The 19,073-nt window shown below is 32.0% G+C and overlaps 3 protein-coding genes across 10 annotated transcripts in view; all 3 read right to left on the bottom strand.

The window, feature by feature from the left end:
• Positions 1 to 3,817: 3,817 nt before the first annotated feature.
• On the bottom strand, positions 3,818 to 7,810 carry LOC141459139 (uncharacterized). Of its 2 annotated transcripts, none has more exons than XM_074137787.1 (6): positions 7,412 to 7,810; positions 6,451 to 6,580; positions 6,158 to 6,375; positions 5,520 to 5,566; positions 4,053 to 4,348; positions 3,818 to 3,963 (listed from the first exon to the last, which is right to left on the bottom strand). In XM_074137787.1, the coding sequence occupies exons 1-6, from the start codon at positions 7,577 to 7,579 to the stop codon at positions 3,929 to 3,931; spliced, it is 894 nt and encodes a 297-aa protein (XP_073993888.1). In that variant the 5' UTR covers positions 7,580 to 7,810; the 3' UTR covers positions 3,818 to 3,928. The 2 variants fall into 2 exon arrangements, with proteins under 2 accessions (XP_073993888.1, XP_073993887.1); XM_074137786.1 differs by having other exon boundaries at positions 5,520 to 5,713; positions 7,412 to 7,799.
• Positions 7,811 to 8,637: 827 nt separating this feature from the next.
• On the bottom strand, positions 8,638 to 10,718 carry LOC141459140 (acyl-coenzyme A thioesterase 13-like). Its single transcript, XM_074137788.1, has 3 exons — positions 10,529 to 10,718; positions 9,885 to 10,072; positions 8,638 to 9,061 (listed from the first exon to the last, which is right to left on the bottom strand). The coding sequence occupies exons 1-3, from the start codon at positions 10,604 to 10,606 to the stop codon at positions 8,905 to 8,907; spliced, it is 423 nt and encodes a 140-aa protein (XP_073993889.1). The 5' UTR covers positions 10,607 to 10,718; the 3' UTR covers positions 8,638 to 8,904.
• A 3,263-nt stretch (positions 10,719 to 13,981) lies between these two features.
• Positions 13,982 to 19,073, bottom strand: part of LOC141459166 (uncharacterized) — a 481,720-nt gene continuing 476,628 nt past the window's right edge. For all 7 annotated transcript variants that reach the window (XM_074137887.1, XM_074137891.1, XM_074137885.1 and 4 more), the window contains 2 exons: positions 16,400 to 16,459; positions 13,982 to 14,492 (listed from right to left, as the gene is read on the bottom strand). In XM_074137887.1, coding sequence (XP_073993988.1) covers positions 14,406 to 14,492; positions 16,400 to 16,459 — 147 coding nt within the window. In that variant the 3' untranslated portion in view covers positions 13,982 to 14,405. The remainder of the gene's footprint in view (positions 14,493 to 16,399; positions 16,460 to 19,073) is intronic.

Raw genomic sequence — 19,073 nt, 5'->3', positions numbered from 1 at the left:
ATACAGGATGGAATCTTCCTTAACAGGCATGCTGTGGTGCATAAATTTTCAATATTGTCCAGCATTTAGGATCCAACCATAATTTTAAAGTAGAAATTAAATTTTTAAGTAAAATTAGTCATTTTAAGAAAATCAGTTGGCGCTTTCTGCAATTTTTAACACCAATATAATGTTTAAGACTATCAAATATATCGCCAAAATTCTGAGGTAGAGGATGTACTTATTTTACTTTTGAATTTTAGAATTAAAACTTATGGCCCAAAATCTTTTTTGTGAATGAAAATGAACATCAAAATTCTTGAATACTATGTACAAAAAGTCAAAACCATGTGTAACAATTTGTACATGTAAAAATCCAACAAATAAAAATGGGAAAAATCTTCGACATTGTAATTTGCCTAACTTTTTCATTCATATAATTTTTAAAACATATTTACATTTAAGATTGTGTAAACCTTACATTATTTTGAAATCGCATTTTACAAGCAAACAAACATGAGCAGGAAGGAGCATCCCCTAGCAACATACTAAAAATAATTTGTTTTTTGATTGAAAGTAATGGATCTAGAATAAGTAACATAGGTATCCTAAACAACGAAGTTCAGAAAAAAAATCATCGCAGCTGCTTTCAAAAAAATCTCAAATATGAGAAAATCTAATCCGTAAAATGCTACTTCCGGCAGTGGAAATTTTTGGTCTAAGAATTTCAGCATTCATTTATCCATCGCTCTTTTATAATACAGATCAAGTATCGTAAATTTTAATTAAATTATATTTAAAAGAAAGAATAACAACCCCCCTTCCTTTATCAGAAATGTTATAGTAACAAAAGTTATAGATTTATTTGTTATAGATCTTTATGTTCACTTAGCACAGAAAGTTTAAAGAAAATCGAAGGAACGATTTTCAAGGTCTTAACAAAGTTAAGAGTTCAATCATTAAATTGATTCTTCTCATTGAACAATTTTCTATAAAACTGATATTTTTAGCGACATATTTTACCCTTAATATGTAATAAAATGTACAAGTGCCAACCGTACAACTTTAAAAAGAAGCGTCCCTAATCACCTCTCCACGGAGTGCCTCTAAAGGAATTTTGCTGAAAAAATCCCTTCTGTAAAGCGCTGCCAGTTGAGAGGTTTTGATCGCCAAGTCTGAAAGACCGAATCAAAATGCAAAATTGTTTTGCTATCTTCCAGTTTTCGTTTTTGTGATATTTTCCTAAATTTTCCTTGAGAAAGTAAAAGTAAAGTTAACTTGGTTGCTTTTAGAAAAAAGATGTCCAATTCATAAATCTTAAATGGAAACATTTGATAGTTCCCCGTAACTTTGTTTATGGCACACTTTTACGTTTAGTTTAAAACTTCGCAATTTAGAAAGATAACAGTTTGAAGTTTCCAAATTTTCTGGAAACTAGCTCTAAATTATATAAGTTGACTTAAATATTGTCTAGGTTCATTGTAATAAACAATATTTTTGAGAGAATAGTATTTTACAAAATAAAACTACACCGCTTTTTGAAAACTGAACTTCGATTTTTGTTACGATCGTAAAACTTTCATTATCATTAGGTATGACATAGTAGAAACTAACAGAGCTCTAAGTATTAACAAAAAAATTACCTTAGAATTGTTTTACTAACAATAAGTACTGTACATACTTTCCATCACTGTACGGTTAGTTGAGTCCGCAGTGTTGGAAAACGTAACAGATCTTGTCCACATAATAATGCACTTTGTGGTTCACAGCTTCCCCGAGTCAATAAGAGCTCTTTAAAAGTTACTTTTAGTTTCTAACATTCATACAATACCTTTCATTTATTAAAATTATTCTGGTTTAAATCATTTCTAGTTTTATGTCATTAATATGAAGTAATATGTCCAAATACCACTTCTCCAGCTTATATAGTACTAGTAATATTAATAAAATACTGGACAATTTTATTTCAAAGTTTATAAATAATCTACTTCTTATTAATAAAAATAAATCAATGTTCTATAGATATAAAGAATTCAGAGTAGATTTATGTGAGAGGCAATTTTTTTTTAAAAAAAACAGTATTCATATTCATTACAGCAGATTATTTTCAAATTAAGGGTTCAGCATTTTTAAATTTAAATTTCGACTAAATTTCAGTATCAGCAGACTTAAAACTGCTACATATGTGCACTTTAAAATAAAGGTGCAGTAGAAAGTACTCATATAAAACATTATTTGGGATTGTGTGCTGCAATGCGAGAATTTAGAATTGCATGGCTCAGAGAGAATTATTTATTTATCCAACAAATATGTATCTGGCCAATTAAATTGTTCTTATGGTTGGCGTAATATATATAATGAATACATTAAGAAAAGCCTGAAAGTATAGAAGTTTAAAATTTTTCTCTTTAATTTTTAGTTATGTAAAGAACAGTATGTAAAATGATTGCAATATTATTTTGATCTGTAAACAGCAATTTATAATTTACCGAAAGCTGCTTTGTTTTTCTGTACAAAATTTTGTTTTTGTTCAAGTGAGAATTACCATGTCGAATGGACTGTGGCCAATCACAATTGTTTCTTACTGTGTACTTTATAAATAATAAGCAGGTGTTTTAATAAGCATATTTTTATTATTTATATTTTTCTGACCAAACGTATCAGCAGACTTAGAACTGATCACTTCTTACCTCAATTTATGAAATTATTTTGTATCTCAGAATAAGTGCGAAAACAAAATGTATTCAATAAAGTATCACTTTCCTTGAATGATTCCTCTTTAAATTTGGAATTTAACTATAAGTTTCACTCCTATTAATGTGAGGCCGCACATTATTTTAATCCAGGTTACCTTCAACCCAAAACAAGATTAGTCCACTGCAGCATCTTTACAACTCATAATAAAAACTCTTTACGTTTCATAATTGGAAATTTGAAAATTTTCAAACTTAACGTTAATAATATTTACATATGTATATTCCAATGAAGTTAACATTTGACTAGATAGTTTTCCTAATTTTTGAAATTAAAGTTGGAGCACAACTGCCCTTCTAACAGCAAAATGACCTGACGTATTATTTTATTTCTTTTTTTGGAATGGTATTAAGTGTATTAGCAATAATGTTTTGGCTTATAAATATTAAATAATACATTTATATTGAAAAGTAATTAATGTCTAAATTATTCAGGCTGTCTTGACCTCTATCTACCTATCACAAGCGGCTGGATTATGTACTTCATTATAAATTTCCCTATCTATTAATTAAATAAAATCCAAAACCAGGAATAGAACTCAGTATGACAATACATCTTAGCTTTACGGCCCACGCAAGTTGTAAAATAAATATCTTTTACTAAACGAATTTTTCCATTTGCACACATTTGAGGAAAAAAAAAAATACTTCTTTTGCCGTCGTTTAAAGACACGCACAAATATTTCCGACATTGTGTGGAAGTGTGAGTGATAGCTGGAGTTGCCAGAGATTTGCTAAATTCAAACATACACATTTCATGACAGCAATCAGGCTGGGATGACCACTAGGGCAGCAAGATTACTAAAGAGGTGACCCAAATTTAAACTGAAGAGGTTCTTTGATACTACTTTTTAAGTTCACACTCTAATATTTTGGAATTTACATTCATGACTCAAACTTTCCACTAAAGCAGTAAAAGCTGATGTACTTCTCATTACAGGAAAGAATAAATCAATTTCAACGTCGTTAAAAAGCTACATCGAGAAGTAATGGGGTTCCTTAAAATTACTACTCTGATTACTGAGTGCCACGTGGATCACAATTTCCAAACACAAATATCAATCACCTACAAAAAAATAAATAAATAAATGCAATAATTGTATTTGTAATTTCCAACGATACACTTCAATAGAAACTTTACAATCATTAAAGATGAAGTTCTGGAAGCCACTCTATTTGCTAAGATATTTTTTCCTTCAGTCGTACACAGTTTTCGATTTATCACTATCGCCTATAACAATTATATTATTACTATCTTGATATGGTTTTAAGTTTTATATACAGCATTAATCGGATAGAAATATAGTATCTCAATCTTACCAACAATAGTTTTTAAAATAGTCTTTATTCTAAAGCGCATAACTCCTTTAAATCTGTCACATAAGGCTGTCATTAGATGTACAATCTCCTGAGGTGTATATATCGTAAATTGTTGTGCAACAACTAAAAGTATGTCGCCAAAATGTCGATCATCACTGATACGCTGAACGTTAGCTGTCAGTTCTTCTACCAATCTTTTCATGGAATTAACATTCAGTTGTGTCCCTTCAACAATCTTGTACAAAATATGGACGTCATTAATCTGTAAATCTGTGCCAATCTCATCTAAATAAGTGCTGAAACAAAAGAGTCATGTCAATAATAAAAAATAATTTAGCTTATTATTTTATTATTATTAGATTTTAACAACAATATTTTGGTCAAGTTCCATTACAATTAAATCCATAATTTTTTTGTTTAAATTTTATTTTAACTAACTTGAATGAATTTTCGAAAATGCACTAGTAACAAAAAATGTTAGTGTTTATTTCAAAAATTAAAGAAAAAACACCAAAAAAGCTTAAAAATTTATGAGTTCGGCTATTTACGCCAAATAAGAAGATAAAGATAAAACTAATTAGATTCGTATTTAGATAAAATGTTCTACTAAAGAAAGTAAAAACAATAGCCGATTATTTTCTTTCTCCCAAAAGTTTGAAAATTGCATTTATATATATCATTACGTTCCTCTGAAAAAGAAGACGGTGTATGTAGCTTATTTTTTGAATACTAAGTACCCGTAACTTTTATTCTTGGAGACGGTTGTAAATCAGATCGATTTTTTGTTATGAATTTAAGTTATGTGCGTTTGAAGTTGTTATAATGGCACAGTAAGTAATCACAAGGTAATTCCCTTAGCGGCCTTACTGCCAGTAAACACTAACTTTTCGTAGTAATTAGATTATAACCTAACTTAGAAAACATCTTTCTCATGTGAAATTTTATATATTTTTGTTGCTCTAGGGATTTATATCATTACTATTATTAGTAATAGTAGCGACAACTGTTGGGGAAATTGAATTACACATATTACGCCTGTAAAATCAGTTATTTAACTCTTTAATCTTAACATCCAATACAGGTTTTGAAATCCTAAGGCAGTTTCAAAATAAAAGCAATAGACTTTACTTTTATAAAGTTAATAAAAAGAAATTATATTGATAATTAGTGATCATCCTTGTTAGATGATTGGGATTAAGCACATTTTCAATTTTGAGTTTTGCTTGGATTACAAGTTTTAATCCAGGAACACCAGAGTACGAAAAAACGATTTTTCAAAATCGTTCATTGTATCAAGTTGTCTATCAGGAAAAATATACCCATCTTAAATTAAAAGAGAACATAAAAAGGTCACATGCAAATTTTTGTTCAAGGTCCAAGTCTCAGCGGCTTATAGTAGTATACTTGTATCAAACTACTATATACTGTCAAAACTTTATTTATAGCTTGTATTATATATGTACATACCAAATGAGATAATTCTTTTGAGAATCAGACATAGCCGCGAACAGATCCTGCAAACAGTGATCATCACTAACCAATATAGATTCTTTCTCTTTGAATGATGGTACTAAAACTGCGGCGATCGATTGTTCTGGAAGATATTCGACTATGCCAGTAAGTGTTTTAATAGCACTTGAAAATGTTGCTTTCGCACTCAACTAAAACACAACCTACGAATCCATTAAACGCATATTTTAAGTAAGTGGTAAAGAAATAAATGGATATATTTTTATAATAAAACATTTAAATAATCTCTAGTAAAAGAAATGTTATAAAGCAAAAATCTGCAGTGAATTTAAAATTTGTTGTTTCTCCAGGGTGTCTAGGTTTCTCCAGTATTAGTTTACAGTTAATACTACGCAATTTTCAGTGGAGCACTCAATATATTGGTATATTTGCCCTTTATGTGGAGCTGGGTTAATCGGGTGTGTAGGCACACAAATCATTGCAAACATTAACTACATCTGAAGGCACTCTGTGCACGTATGTGCAGCATAGAGATGCTAAGTTTCCTGTTTTTAATTGGGGTGCCTGCAGTTACATCAAATTATAAAAAGTAAATTATAATCTGGGAATAAATAGCAATAAAATAATGTAATTACCCAAGGGAGAAAAATTCTTTTAAAAAAAATCAATGTAATCTTTGGGTTGACAGACAATCGCTTAATAAAGTTTTGACGATCAGATATTTCTTTTTGTTGATTCCACCCATCAATTACAGTATCAAGTTCATTCCCATTTTCATGCTTTAAACTTTGCAACTCTTCATTTGGTAAAAACCTTGAACCAGTACTAATATCTTTGCTGCAGTCAGAATTATCTGAAAATAAAGGTCTACATTAACACCGAGGTGTATTACGGTTCTACTGATAAGAATAATAAATAAATACTTTACCAAGACTGGTATCTTCATGACCATTAAATCTATTTCCATGAATATCTGCTGCCTCTTCTCCAACACATTCTGTTCTGGAAAGGTCATTTAACTCAGCCAATTCCAAGTTAGCGTACTGCATATTCATACACTGCAAAATTGAGTAAGTTTACAATTTCTTCTATTATTTAATACTAATTTATATCAAACATTAATACAGTCAGTTGCTGCATTGCAAGTTTTGGGAGTCTAGTCAAGGGAAGAATTGTTTTATGAAGAACTTCAAAATCAAAAAATATTTCTTGGACTGCCGACTTTTCCTACCTAAAAATTTAGTTTTCCCTTGTATCAATTCATACACAATATACAGCATTATTATTATCTAATAAGTTTAAAAAATGCTAGAATCTGGTCTAGAAATCAGTAAGAAACTAATGATCTCACAAGTTAATGTAAATAACCGAAATTTCTAGTTTAGTTGGGTAAGCAGTTACAGATTAATTTCAAGGAACTTTTAAGTAAATTTTAAAACAAGCAGTAGCAATCTATGTACCAGTAAAAGAAAAATCACGAAGAAGAGTGGAACTACTTAAAATGTAGCATTTTATTAAAATATACGAAGTAGGTCATTGAAGCTCCTGAAGAAAGGAATCTTTCACCTTGGAATTTATCCGAAACAAGAGTCAGTTTGTTCCTATAAAAGCGGAGAGTAGTGGGTTTAACGAAGAGAATGGCAGATCCATCTGATTGACTCAAAACATTTTAAAATTGAAAATGGAAAACTAGAAAAGGAGACCTCGGAGATGGCTGGATGAGGTGCAAAAAATGCACAGTTGAATTGAATTAGCCTAGGATGTAATGGAGAAATGTAGGATGTTGTCGAAGGCTTGTAGGTAGAAAAGACCACGTACTATTGGAATAATCATTTAAAAATTAAGAACTAATTATCTAATTTATGAACTATATTTAAACACACACATACCTCTTTTGCCATCAATAAATCGAGTTCTGTTTTAGCATCATTTATGAGAGAACGCAGAAATGGATGATTGTCAGGTTCATTATATTGTACTTCATTGCTACAGCTCAAATCAACTTGTGCTATCATATTAAGAGCTTCTTCACTTAACTTACACAAGCCCATATCCATATTGTGTATTCTGAAATTATTTTAGGAAACAATCCTGCTTCATCACAAGCTTTGAACTTAACAACTTAAAACCACGTGGAATAACAGATTTTTTCAATGAAGTGAAATAGTGAAAGTTAACGTAGTTAACAAAACATTGCACCCTCATGACTCGACTTCGGTAATACCCTAACATGGTATGAACGAACGAAGATACTGTAACCTCTAGTCAATAGGTTTAAACCTTTTGCTAATCGATTATGCGACTAATAATCATTCATTTTAAATAAGACTACATTTTCTCTATTTTTCTTCAAATGTTTCTTAATACTGGACTATCTTATTTCAATCTACCAATTGGTTAGCGTTGGTAATTATAAATATTTTTGCAAATTTAAAAAGGGGCCCTCCTCTTTACTTCATCCTTACTGCTACATCTAAGCATCATTTTCGCAAATACTTCATATGTAGACTTAAAGAGATAGCCATAAGTTGGTTTTAGTATGTAACTCAGCCACGTAATTCTGCTTTTTTTAGTCGTAAAACAAAATCTAAGGGTTTTCCGTTTATGGATCATACATATGGACTGATATTTCTTTTTGTTTCAACCTTTATGTAAAAATGTATCATGTAAAATTTTGTATACTGGTAATGGCTTAAAGAGGCCTGAAACGTTTCTCATTTAAGTTGATAAAGGCTCTAAACATATTTTACGGATGTCAGTTAACAAACAACTGTGTAAAGAACTAACTGGGAAGACGATGTTGATATACTCTAGCTGGTATAGCCCCAGAGAATAAAATTCGCACAGCGTTATATCTGGCGTAACCACACAAGAAGAGAGCCAACTGTCATGTCGAATAAACTCTTCGAAAACAAAAGCGTGATCCTCTCCAGACAAGCCATAGCCACAACAAGGCACAGCTACTCACCTTTTCGATTCTCATAATTATATCGCCATAATAATACGAGTTACAACAAATAATTCGTTTTCCTGCTCTTCCTGATACATATATAATCTTCCTTCACACCAGGAGCAATCTCAAGAATTAAACTGAGTCAGCAGATGAACGAAGAAATTCACATTTAAAATATATTTAATATAACAAACATTGTAAAACATTAAAACCTTACTATAGCCTATAACAATGACTACAATGACTTCTGAATATTTTATTTAACTAATCATCTATCTTTCTTTCCACATAACTCTACCGAAGCATTCCATTCAGATAGTTGATGAGTTATCACTCAGTGATAATCTTCTTTTTTTCTTTCTTCGAAAATTACTTAATTTTTATTTTTTAACTAAGCTTAATGGAAAAAGTAGTATTTTTACAAACACTTCATGTTGCTACAAACTTTGTGTGTGAACCTTTTGCCACAATTTTATCTGTTTTCTTATTTTTAATGTTCACTTCAAGAAAAGCTAGGGTCCTTCCTACTTTGTTTGTCCTAGATTCAATAACTATTTGTTCGCCCACAGGTGCAGCACTTAGGAATCTGGGAAATAAGAAACAATATCAACTTTCGAATAGTTATATTCTACAACTCATACTAATTATAAAAAAAAAAACAAAAAAAATGGCGAGAGAACATACATAACCAGCAATACGATCATAAAATAAAAGAATACAATAAAGAGTAGGAAAGAATATTTCACGCTCTACTTAGTTTTAAAAAGGAGATTTATCTATTTAAATTTTGATCTAGATTTCAAAAAAAGAAAGATATAAACTGGTTCTAATAAATTTAAAAATGAAAGACAAATACTTTTGGAGATGGACATACCATGTTGAATTTTGGTTCTCACAGTATGTTGGTGTCAGCTAATAAACGAATTGTCATTTTTGTTTTTTATTGACACAGACTTATGTTTTTCTTTGGATTATCTTTGGTACCAAACATTACCCAATGGTGAGGTAGCAAAAGTTAGAACCGATACATAACTCTTTATGTGCAGGAGGGAAACATTTAATTTGGGGCGTAGATCGTAGGATGAGAAATATAAGATATTGCAGCTGATTCTAAAAGGGAATGACTGAGGGAGATCGAGTAGTGGGTCACGAAAATATGCTACTCTATCCCATCAACGATAATGCCAAAGGCTTGAAGAAGTAACGCCAATTGTCAGATGATAAGAATCTACCTTTCCAAAATTTTGTCAATGACCAGGCCCAGATACATAATAGGAAACGAAGCTCACAATTCTATACACACTTCATTTCATTCATGACACTTCAATGCTTTAATCTGACAAGAATATTATGTCCATAGGTAACTTTAGAGGTATTATTAAAAATTAAATAATAACATGGGCACATACGTTACGTGTAAATCTACGGATACGCCTTTAGATGGATAATTTTTATCGGTAACCAGCGCAACACCAGACAAAACGTCAACCAAAGTGCAAGTTAAACCACCATGCAAAGTACCGCTTATATTACAATGTTCTTCTGAAACTGTCATCTCAGCTGTGCACTGTCCTTGGCCAGCAGATATTAATTTAACCTGTGTTCATCACACATGAAAAAAAAAAAAATCTTTATCAAAAAGCTTACAGGTCTTAAGTAAAATTTGTCAATGACTTGCTTTGTAGAAACTTAAACGAAACCTCTTGCTACCAAAACACACTTACCAGTCTGTGAAATGAAGCTCATGGAGTTCAGAGTACGAACTAAATTCACAAGTTTTTCGAATGTTGATAACTACAGTAAATGGAAAAATACTGTGACTTATTAGTGTTTAAAGGTGGGTACTAAAGGCTCGTAGATTTCGTATTGGAAAATGGGTTAGTAGGTAGTACTGAATCGGTCTGAGTAAGAAAGCTTTTTGGACCATTTAAAGTTATGTCCGAAATTATTGAGGTGAATAATGTATTAAAACATTTTCGTGAAGCTTGAAACTAAACAATATCTACCAATAATACATATTCTTATTAATAATTCAAACCAAGCAATAACTCACCTTCTCCAATACTTTATCAAACTTATTGGTTTCTATCATTGCTTTCCATATCCTTTGGACAGTCTCTGGTACTGCCATAGCAGCAATGGTTTAATACTATTAAAAAATTATTAAATACAAGCGGATCACTTTTGTATACTATTTCGGTCTTATTAGTAGCAATAACCTCTTCAACTGTTATAGTTGGGACACATGTTTTACAAAATCAGAAATATCCCTATTGTGACTCTAGTTTCTCTTAATCTAAAAAAAATTTTAATGGAGTTCTAATTTATCTCTTGCGATTTCATTCCACTATTCCTTGTTATGTAGGCTCATGATATCAACAAATCCATTTCTTTCTCTTACCTCAAAGTTCCTTTAAACTTTTAAATGGTTAGCGCTCTTGTCACTCAGATGCGAAAGTCTCAAGATTCGTGTCAAGCTGGTGCCATGAGTGCCTGGAGGACGGTTACCTTCCAAAACGGAATTCCGCCAACAAAATTAATACGTTAAATATTAAACAGTTGATGAAACCATAAAATATACTGAAATAATCCTTTGGACAGAACTTAACGCCTCACTATCTTAAGAACTGTTTCATAGAATCAGAACATGGAACTATACTACCTCAACATCAAACACACTAACTGGGGATATCTAGTTACTAAAAGCAACGGAAAAAGATGTCTGCAAGACGTCTTTAATGACATCCAAAAACAATACAGAACTACAACTACTACTTGAAGACAAAATCACCAAATATACATTCAGTAGTTGATGTGGAATAGTTAACAACAGTAATGGACTGTTTGCTGCCACGAACAATTTAAACATATTTCAAACCAATGCCTAAATTACTACTAGACAACTTCAATGAAAACTTTAGACAAAACTGGTCAAGCACCGCTACTAGATTTACTGTATACGGTTTGACATCTTCACGCAAATCATAATTCTTCTTACTTGGGAGACCTCAACACCCAATGCACATAGATGAGATATAGAAAACTAACAACTAACTAAACACATAAAACATAAACTTCATGACATCTTTAAACAAAACTAAATAATAATACTGGAATACCTCAACAACGAACAAACATATTAGAAATAACTAATAAATAGAGAAGGGATTAGCTATGCGGTTAGCGTACTGGACTCCCACGCGGAGGTCCCGGGTTCGAATCCAGCTGCTGGCCCTTAGATTTTTCTCTTCCTAGGAGCTTCTTGCAACAGCTCACTGTCCGGTGATAGTCAGTATTGTCTGTTACGAGAGGCCGGGAGTGCACTGAAGAAAGGTTCGGGCGCCAATAACCATAGATGTTGACGCGTTTTAAATCATAAATAATAAAGCAAAAATATAGAATAGAATAACAACAACGGTACTAGACTTCATGGAGCCTAACACTATGATTTCAAACATACGAGGGTCGTTTGAAAAGTCCGTGCAAAGTCAGAGAGATAGCCCCACTGGCGCGTATCGAGGTTATGATTAGTTAGTAGCATCTCTTGGAAGAACACAAACCAAGTTTCAGCCAGATCGGTCTATTTCTTTGTGTTTGACATTCGTTTGAATCGAGGAAGTCGAGTGATTTTCAGAAAATGGACGAAAAAGAATTTCGTGTGTTGATTAAACACTACTTTATGAAAGGCAAAACGCCTCAGGAGACTAAAGAGAAGCTTGATAAACATTATGGTAACTCTGCACCTTCGATTAGAACAGTTTATAAGTGGTTTCAAAATTTTCGGAGTGGCCATATGGGCACAAGTGACGCTGAACGTTCTGGACGCCCTGTTGAGGTTACTACTCCAGAAATCATTGATAAAATCCATGATATGGTGATGGATGACAGAAGAGTGAAGGTGCGTGAGATTGCTAGTGCTGTGGGCATCTCAAATGAACGGGTACATAATATTTTGCATCAACATTTGGACATGACAAAGCTATCCGCAAGTTGGGTGCCGCGATTGCTCACGCTTGACCAAAAACGAAATCGTGTGAAGTGTTGCAAGGACGGTTAGCAGCTGTTCCAGAAGAATCCGCAGGACTTTAAGCGTCGTTTCGTCACTGTGGATGAAACATGGATACATCACTACACTCCTGAGACCAAAGAACAATCTAAACAATGGGTTACCAAGGGGGAATCTGCGCCAAAAAAGGCGAAAAGATTATGGCGACTGTCTTTTGGGATTCGCAAGGAATAATCCTCATCGACTATCTGGAAAAGGGTAAAACTATTACAGGTGCATATTATTCATCGTTATTGGACCGTTTGAAAACCGAGCTGCAAGAAAAACGCCCACGATTGGCCCACAAAAAAAGTGCTTTTCCATCACGACAACGCACCAGCTCATACCTCAGCAGTTGTGGTCGCAAAATTAATGGAAATAGGGTTCCAACTCGTTTCACATCCCCCCTATTCTCCAGACTTGGCTCCCTCGGACTACTATTTGTTCCCCAATATGGAGAAATGGCTGGCGGGAAAAAGATTTTATTCAAACGAGGAGGTGATTGCAGAAACGAATAGCTATTTTTCAGACTTGGACAAATCCTATTATTCGGAAGGGTTGAACAAACTAGAGCAGCGTTGGACGAAGTGTATAAGCCTAAAAGGAGACTATGTTGAAAAATAAAAAAGGTTTACCCCCAAAAATTAAGTAGTTTTTATTTTTGCACGGACTTTTCAAACGACCCTCGTAACTCTATAACTTAGGGAATTCAATAGAAAACATAGTAAAAATAATGGATCACTATAATGGAACGGTTCTGAATGGCTCTCTTCACGACATTTTTTTGGAAAAGGTATTCTAACAACTTGTGGACCTCAACATCAAACACATACTGCGGATATCGAACAATGAACAACTACGGCACTAGATTTCAGCAAAACCATATTCATCACACCTTTAAACAAAGCAACTACTTAGATACCGATTTAGAAAACACATATACTGGGTAGTCAGTTCTATTTAGCCTTAATATAGTACACTAACAAAAACTCTTACATGTGGAAAACAGGTAGAAATATGCGCACTGTATACAATCAACTTTCTAAAATGTTAGAACTTAAAAAATAACTAATGAAACACATTTATAAGGTACTTTTGACTTGATACTTTTGGGTAAGAATGGTATGTAGTGAATATTAAGGGTAATGATTTAATTTGCTTATATTATTATTTAACCAAAAAATATCCTTGTTACTCAAGCTGTGTTTAAGATTGATAGTTACTCTAATAATTTTCATTATATTAGATTATACTTACTGCACCTTTATCCTTGAGAAAAAACAACACTTAGGGGTGGCATGCGCAATGCTGGTAATTAAATTTTAAGTAAGAAGTGGGATAGGAACACAATAGATTGCCAACCGCTTTTGAAATATAGCACTGAGAGCTACCTGTTGGCAATTTTGAGAATTAGAAAGGACTATAGATTTTAAAAGGGAAAATAAAACATTTTATGAAGCATTCTTTTTTTTATACTAATTTTGTTTATAAACAAAATTACATGATATAGTGTTTACAGACTAACAGGCTGTATACAAATGTAGTACCTGGTTAAATGGATAGAAATATTAGCTACAGAAGCCAGTCCATCTTAGTAGATAATTTTTCTTTCTTTTAAAAACTAACACCGGTTATTTATGTACAAATACAGAGACGCAAGCTGAGTTAACAACAATCCATTTTGGCCACTTTTTTTTTAGCACTAATAATAGTTGTAATACACTTTAGATTTTTAATTATTTATCAATACATACAAATTTATTATTTTATCTTAATACAATGTAATTATTTTCTTTCTTTTCTTTATGTAAAATAATAATTCCAAAAATAAAAAAAGTTTTTTTTGTTTTTTAAATGAATATCCATTCGTTTTTATATTAACATATCACAGTTCTATTGCTTCGGGGATTTTGAAGCTGACACCAGAGCGTATGAGGTTGTAGAATTTCATGACACCAATTATTGCAAGTATCTGTAAACAAACAAATCTGAATGTGAATCACTCTTAAAAGACTTAATTTACAAATAATAATTTATATCATAAATTTTATAAGTAGCAATCATATATGTGTACATCCTTCTGCTCCTCTGCCAACAGTTCACTCAAATGTCGCTAGCTTGGGCTCTACACTGACTAAAGGCTGACTTGGAACTCCCTTTATTCGACTTAAAAAACAAAAAATGAACAAACGATACCGACTTATTAACAGACTGCAAGGTAGGTAATATATCTTTAAAATAAATAAAGATTAAGACATTCGCTTGAAAATATATGTAATACATACATCAATTCTCAAATATATGGACAAAAAGGACTTGAACTGCGGTGTCTAACCAAAGTACCAGTTTTCAGCAAAGCTAATCCTACAGTTGAAAATCATAAATTAAAAATATTGTTACTTTTCAGTATTCTGGATCAAATCTAACCATTTACAACGATCTCCATATCACCTTTTCTTTAAGATAGTATTTAAGTTGTAAATTTAAATTATCTTAGAAAAGAAAAAAGATTTAAAAAAAAATAATAAAATAGTTTGTTAGTAGTCCTCAGAATTTTCTGACCTCCTGTTATTCAGAAACAATAGTTAGAATGTTCCTTAGGAGGTCAACGTTAGTCCTATAAAAGGAGCTATACGAGTACTGCCTGGATGGAAATGAAATTTATGTATTGTGGAGGAGTAATGCTGCTAGTTGAATTATATAGTATAGTGAAACGAAGTGACCTTAGCGTCGACTCTTGGGAGGGGATGGAGCCTATGGTACGTTGAGGGGCCGCTGAGAGGGGGCTAACAAAAGTCCAGACTTTACCTGGGCCAGACAGAAAGGCCTAGATTGTTCTAGGAGTTTCTGGCGAAGTCTAGAACGTTCCATTACTGTATAAAAACCAAGTGAGCGGCCCCAGTCAGTCAGAGTTTTACAGAGTCAGTGTTTCTGATTTAACCAGTTAGCCAGTTAGGTGGTTAGTGAGTGAGTAAGCAATGAGTTGAGTTCAGTTTTGTTAGTGAAGTCGAGTCTAGTGCAATTCAGTGCAGTGCGGATCAGTTGAACAGTTTTTGTTGTGTATTTATGTAGTAAGTGTGTAACAGTAGACTGCTGTGACTGTAGGGAATAGTAATAGTTGCTAGTAAATGTTAGTAATGTTACTGTGCTAATAAATCAGGTTTGCTTAAAGTTTAGCGAGTTTTATTCTTTACGAACCCACTTATTTAATATAACTAGTGGCAGTCACTAGTTGTAGTTGAAGTTTTTCTTTCAAATAAATAGTAAAAGATAGAAGAAAAACTTCACAAAATGTATAATTATAAAATAATAATAATAATTTATTATTAGTTATAATTATATAATATATAGTAAGCAGTGACTATAATTAAATATGGCATGTGGATTCTTCATTCTCCAATTCCTAAATTTTTCGGCATAAAATTGTTTTAAGACGGGACTTGCTGGCTGGGAATCCCAGAAACATCAAGTGCCACAAATCCTAAAAGTAATTAGGCTTTACCACATAATGGCTAGCTTGCAAATTCTATCAGTAAATATATTCAAAAAGACTATTTTTTGCTGACCCAGAGGATTAAAAAAACTTATAATACCGTGTGGAAAATGCAATATACTACAGAAAATTGAACATGAAGTACATACACATATAAGTAGTGAAAGGAAGATAACAAATTACTTATAGCGAATAAACACTGTTTAATAAAATTACACTGATGGTAATATTAGATTAAAACAAGGCTATGGAGTAATAAACTTCATTTAGTCTAATACAATAAAATGATTATGTTGACAAGCTAAAGTTTAACAAAAACAAAAAGGGTTTTTTGTGATTAAAGTTTGGCTTTTTAGTAGTAAATTACTAATTACTTGGTTACTTACGTTCAATACTGATCTTGAAATGTAGAAAATAACTTCAATTTTGCAAAGCGTATCGAATTTCTGAAACAAAATAAAGTTAGATTTTTATTAAAGAAGTGGAGAAAAATGTAATTTCGTTAAATCATATAATTATATTGAAACGAATCTTTACTATCATTCAAGGGAAAGGCGGACTACTACTTCAGGAATATTGATGTTTCTTTGTGTAACTCAAGCCTAACAAACAAATTACATTCACTGACACCTAGTGGCGTAGAATGGTTATTCTATCCGGGAAGTTGTAAACAGAGTGACGAGTAACTCATCAACTTCTTATCAGCAAAACTTCTCCTAAATAATCTTTTTTTTCTGAATCTCATACTTCAACTGTACGCATCATCACAGGTAACGAGAAAACATGTTATAAATTCTTTATATAAAAATCTTTATCGATTTCCAGAAAGAAATATATATGCAAAACTAGTTTTATAAATGTCATGTAAATTTCTTATCATGCTTTTTCAAGAGAGAGACTAAGAGGTGAATGTTTGGTTTTTCATTTTTATATTGAGCGAAAAAACACCAAGATTTTATTGTATAATCCTTTCAATTTCAATTTAAGTCACGTTCTCTATCATACACAAATGTTTCAATAACAACTAATTTTCATTTTCTATAAAGAAGATTCCTACGACTGTTCCTGGTATCGGGAGGCAAAAAAAAAAAACTATGACGGACGCATTATACGACAACATAATGGAATTTAATGGCTTGAATACTTTACAGTTTCGGAGAAAAGCTACAAATTTAATACTTATTTTCAAAGTTCTAAATAATAATATAAACTGCCCTGAACTGTTATCATTTGTTAAATTTTCAAGTGCCAACAAACAATACTAGACAAAAACAAGTGTTTTCTAAAATGTGCCATAATACAAATTCAGTTCTTTACCAAGAATTATTGATTAAACTGATCAGCCATCTTCTGATTTTTATTTATTTAATACTGAATTATTGATTAAACTGATCAGCCATCTTCTGATTTTTATTTTTTTAATACTGAATTATTGATTAAACTGGTCAGCCATCTTCTGATTTTTATTTATTTAATACTGAATTACGGATTAAACTGATCAGCCATCTTCTGATTTTTATTTATTTAATACTGAATTATTGATTAAACTAGTCAGCCATCTTCTGATTTTTATTTATTTAATACTATCAATTAAATAACTTACTGTAATCATTTATTTTATAATTTAAGGCGCGTCAACAACTGAGGTTATTGGCGCTCGGAACTTTTTTCAGTGCACTGCCGACCTCCAAACAGTATTCTCTCGTTACACACACAGCTGTAAGAAGCTCCTAGGAAAAGAAAATCTAAAGGTCAGCAGCTGGATTCGAACCCGGGTCCTCCGCGTGGGAGTCCAATACGCTAACCGCATAGCTAATTCCTTCCCTAATGATTTACTGTTTTTATTATTATTACTTTTTTAAATAAAACAAACTTTGAACACAAAAATTACTCATCCGTATAATTTCCCCATCGTAAAATAACAAACTTCTTTTTCATAAAGTAACCATCTTTTACGCTTAATTAATAATTTCTTTCACAGTTTAAAGCATCTTCTCTAATAGGTAAAAATAAAGTAAAGTAATCACCTATTTTTTTCAGGCGGGCTTAACGTCCAACTACCAATAAAGTTTCGTGGACGGGGGCGGAAGCTCAGACTTAAATATAATTTTTTTTTTTTTCAACAAATAAAAAGTATTCATACTGGAGATTTGAACTGGGGATCTCCAACTTACAAAGCTACACTCTTGCTAGACCACTAGACCAACACCAACCCTAACTTCTCTTCTCTAATAATTTATTAACCATTTTCGAATACAGCATTGTATGCCACACATTGAAGAAAAGTTTCAAATGAGTTTTTACTTTCTTTCTAAAAATAAGGAAAGTATTGCGATCGTCTCAAACATTCGATTTAGAATCCACTTGTATCATTTTTGAGATACCCTGTGTGCGTAAATTGTGAGAATAAAGCACATCAAAAATAGCAAACTTAAAGGAAGCACAGATCATATTTCGTTTAGGTACCCCCATGAGACCTGATAATAAAGTTAGGTCAACAGTGCAGAGAATATCTACGGATAAAGTGGCACTCGAAGAAGCCTGCCCCGGCTGTCATTAAATTTCCTGGGTGAATTTTCTAATAAAAACAATCAAATTTGAGGAATATCATTTGGGCCGTTTTCAAAAACAAACGAAAATGCTGTTCAATAAAGTGTTGCTATTTCTGGCCAGTTGATTTTACCTAAAAGCTGATAGCAATCAGATAACCTTTGGGAACCTATAAACCAGATATTAAATTTGAGATTGGATGATTTTTTTAAATAATTTTTGAACCACGGTGGATACGTAATTCCAAATAAGGTAGTCCACGCAGAACAATTTTTAAAAAGAACTGTCGTACACATGAGAGCTTAAAACGGTTTATTTCTAGCAAAAAATCAAAGTCGAAAATCTGCACGATTGAAATACTTCCTAGTAAGAGGAGAAGAGAAGCATCAGGAAGCAAAAAAATTAAATCTATTATTTGATTACGAGAGACAGGAATTTATTTTTATTTTTTGCCTTCTGTACGTGAAGATTAGCCATATTAAAGCATTAGGGAGGAAATTTAATACTATT

This window comes from Rhodnius prolixus, unplaced genomic scaffold (genome assembly GCF_049639745.1).
Source record: "Rhodnius prolixus isolate KJV_2025 unplaced genomic scaffold, Rpr scaffold_11, whole genome shotgun sequence".
Classification (NCBI taxonomy): Eukaryota; Metazoa; Arthropoda; class Insecta; order Hemiptera; family Reduviidae; genus Rhodnius; species Rhodnius prolixus.
The sequence above is the reverse complement of the archived record's forward strand: the minus strand, read 5'-3'. Positions and strand labels throughout refer to the sequence as shown.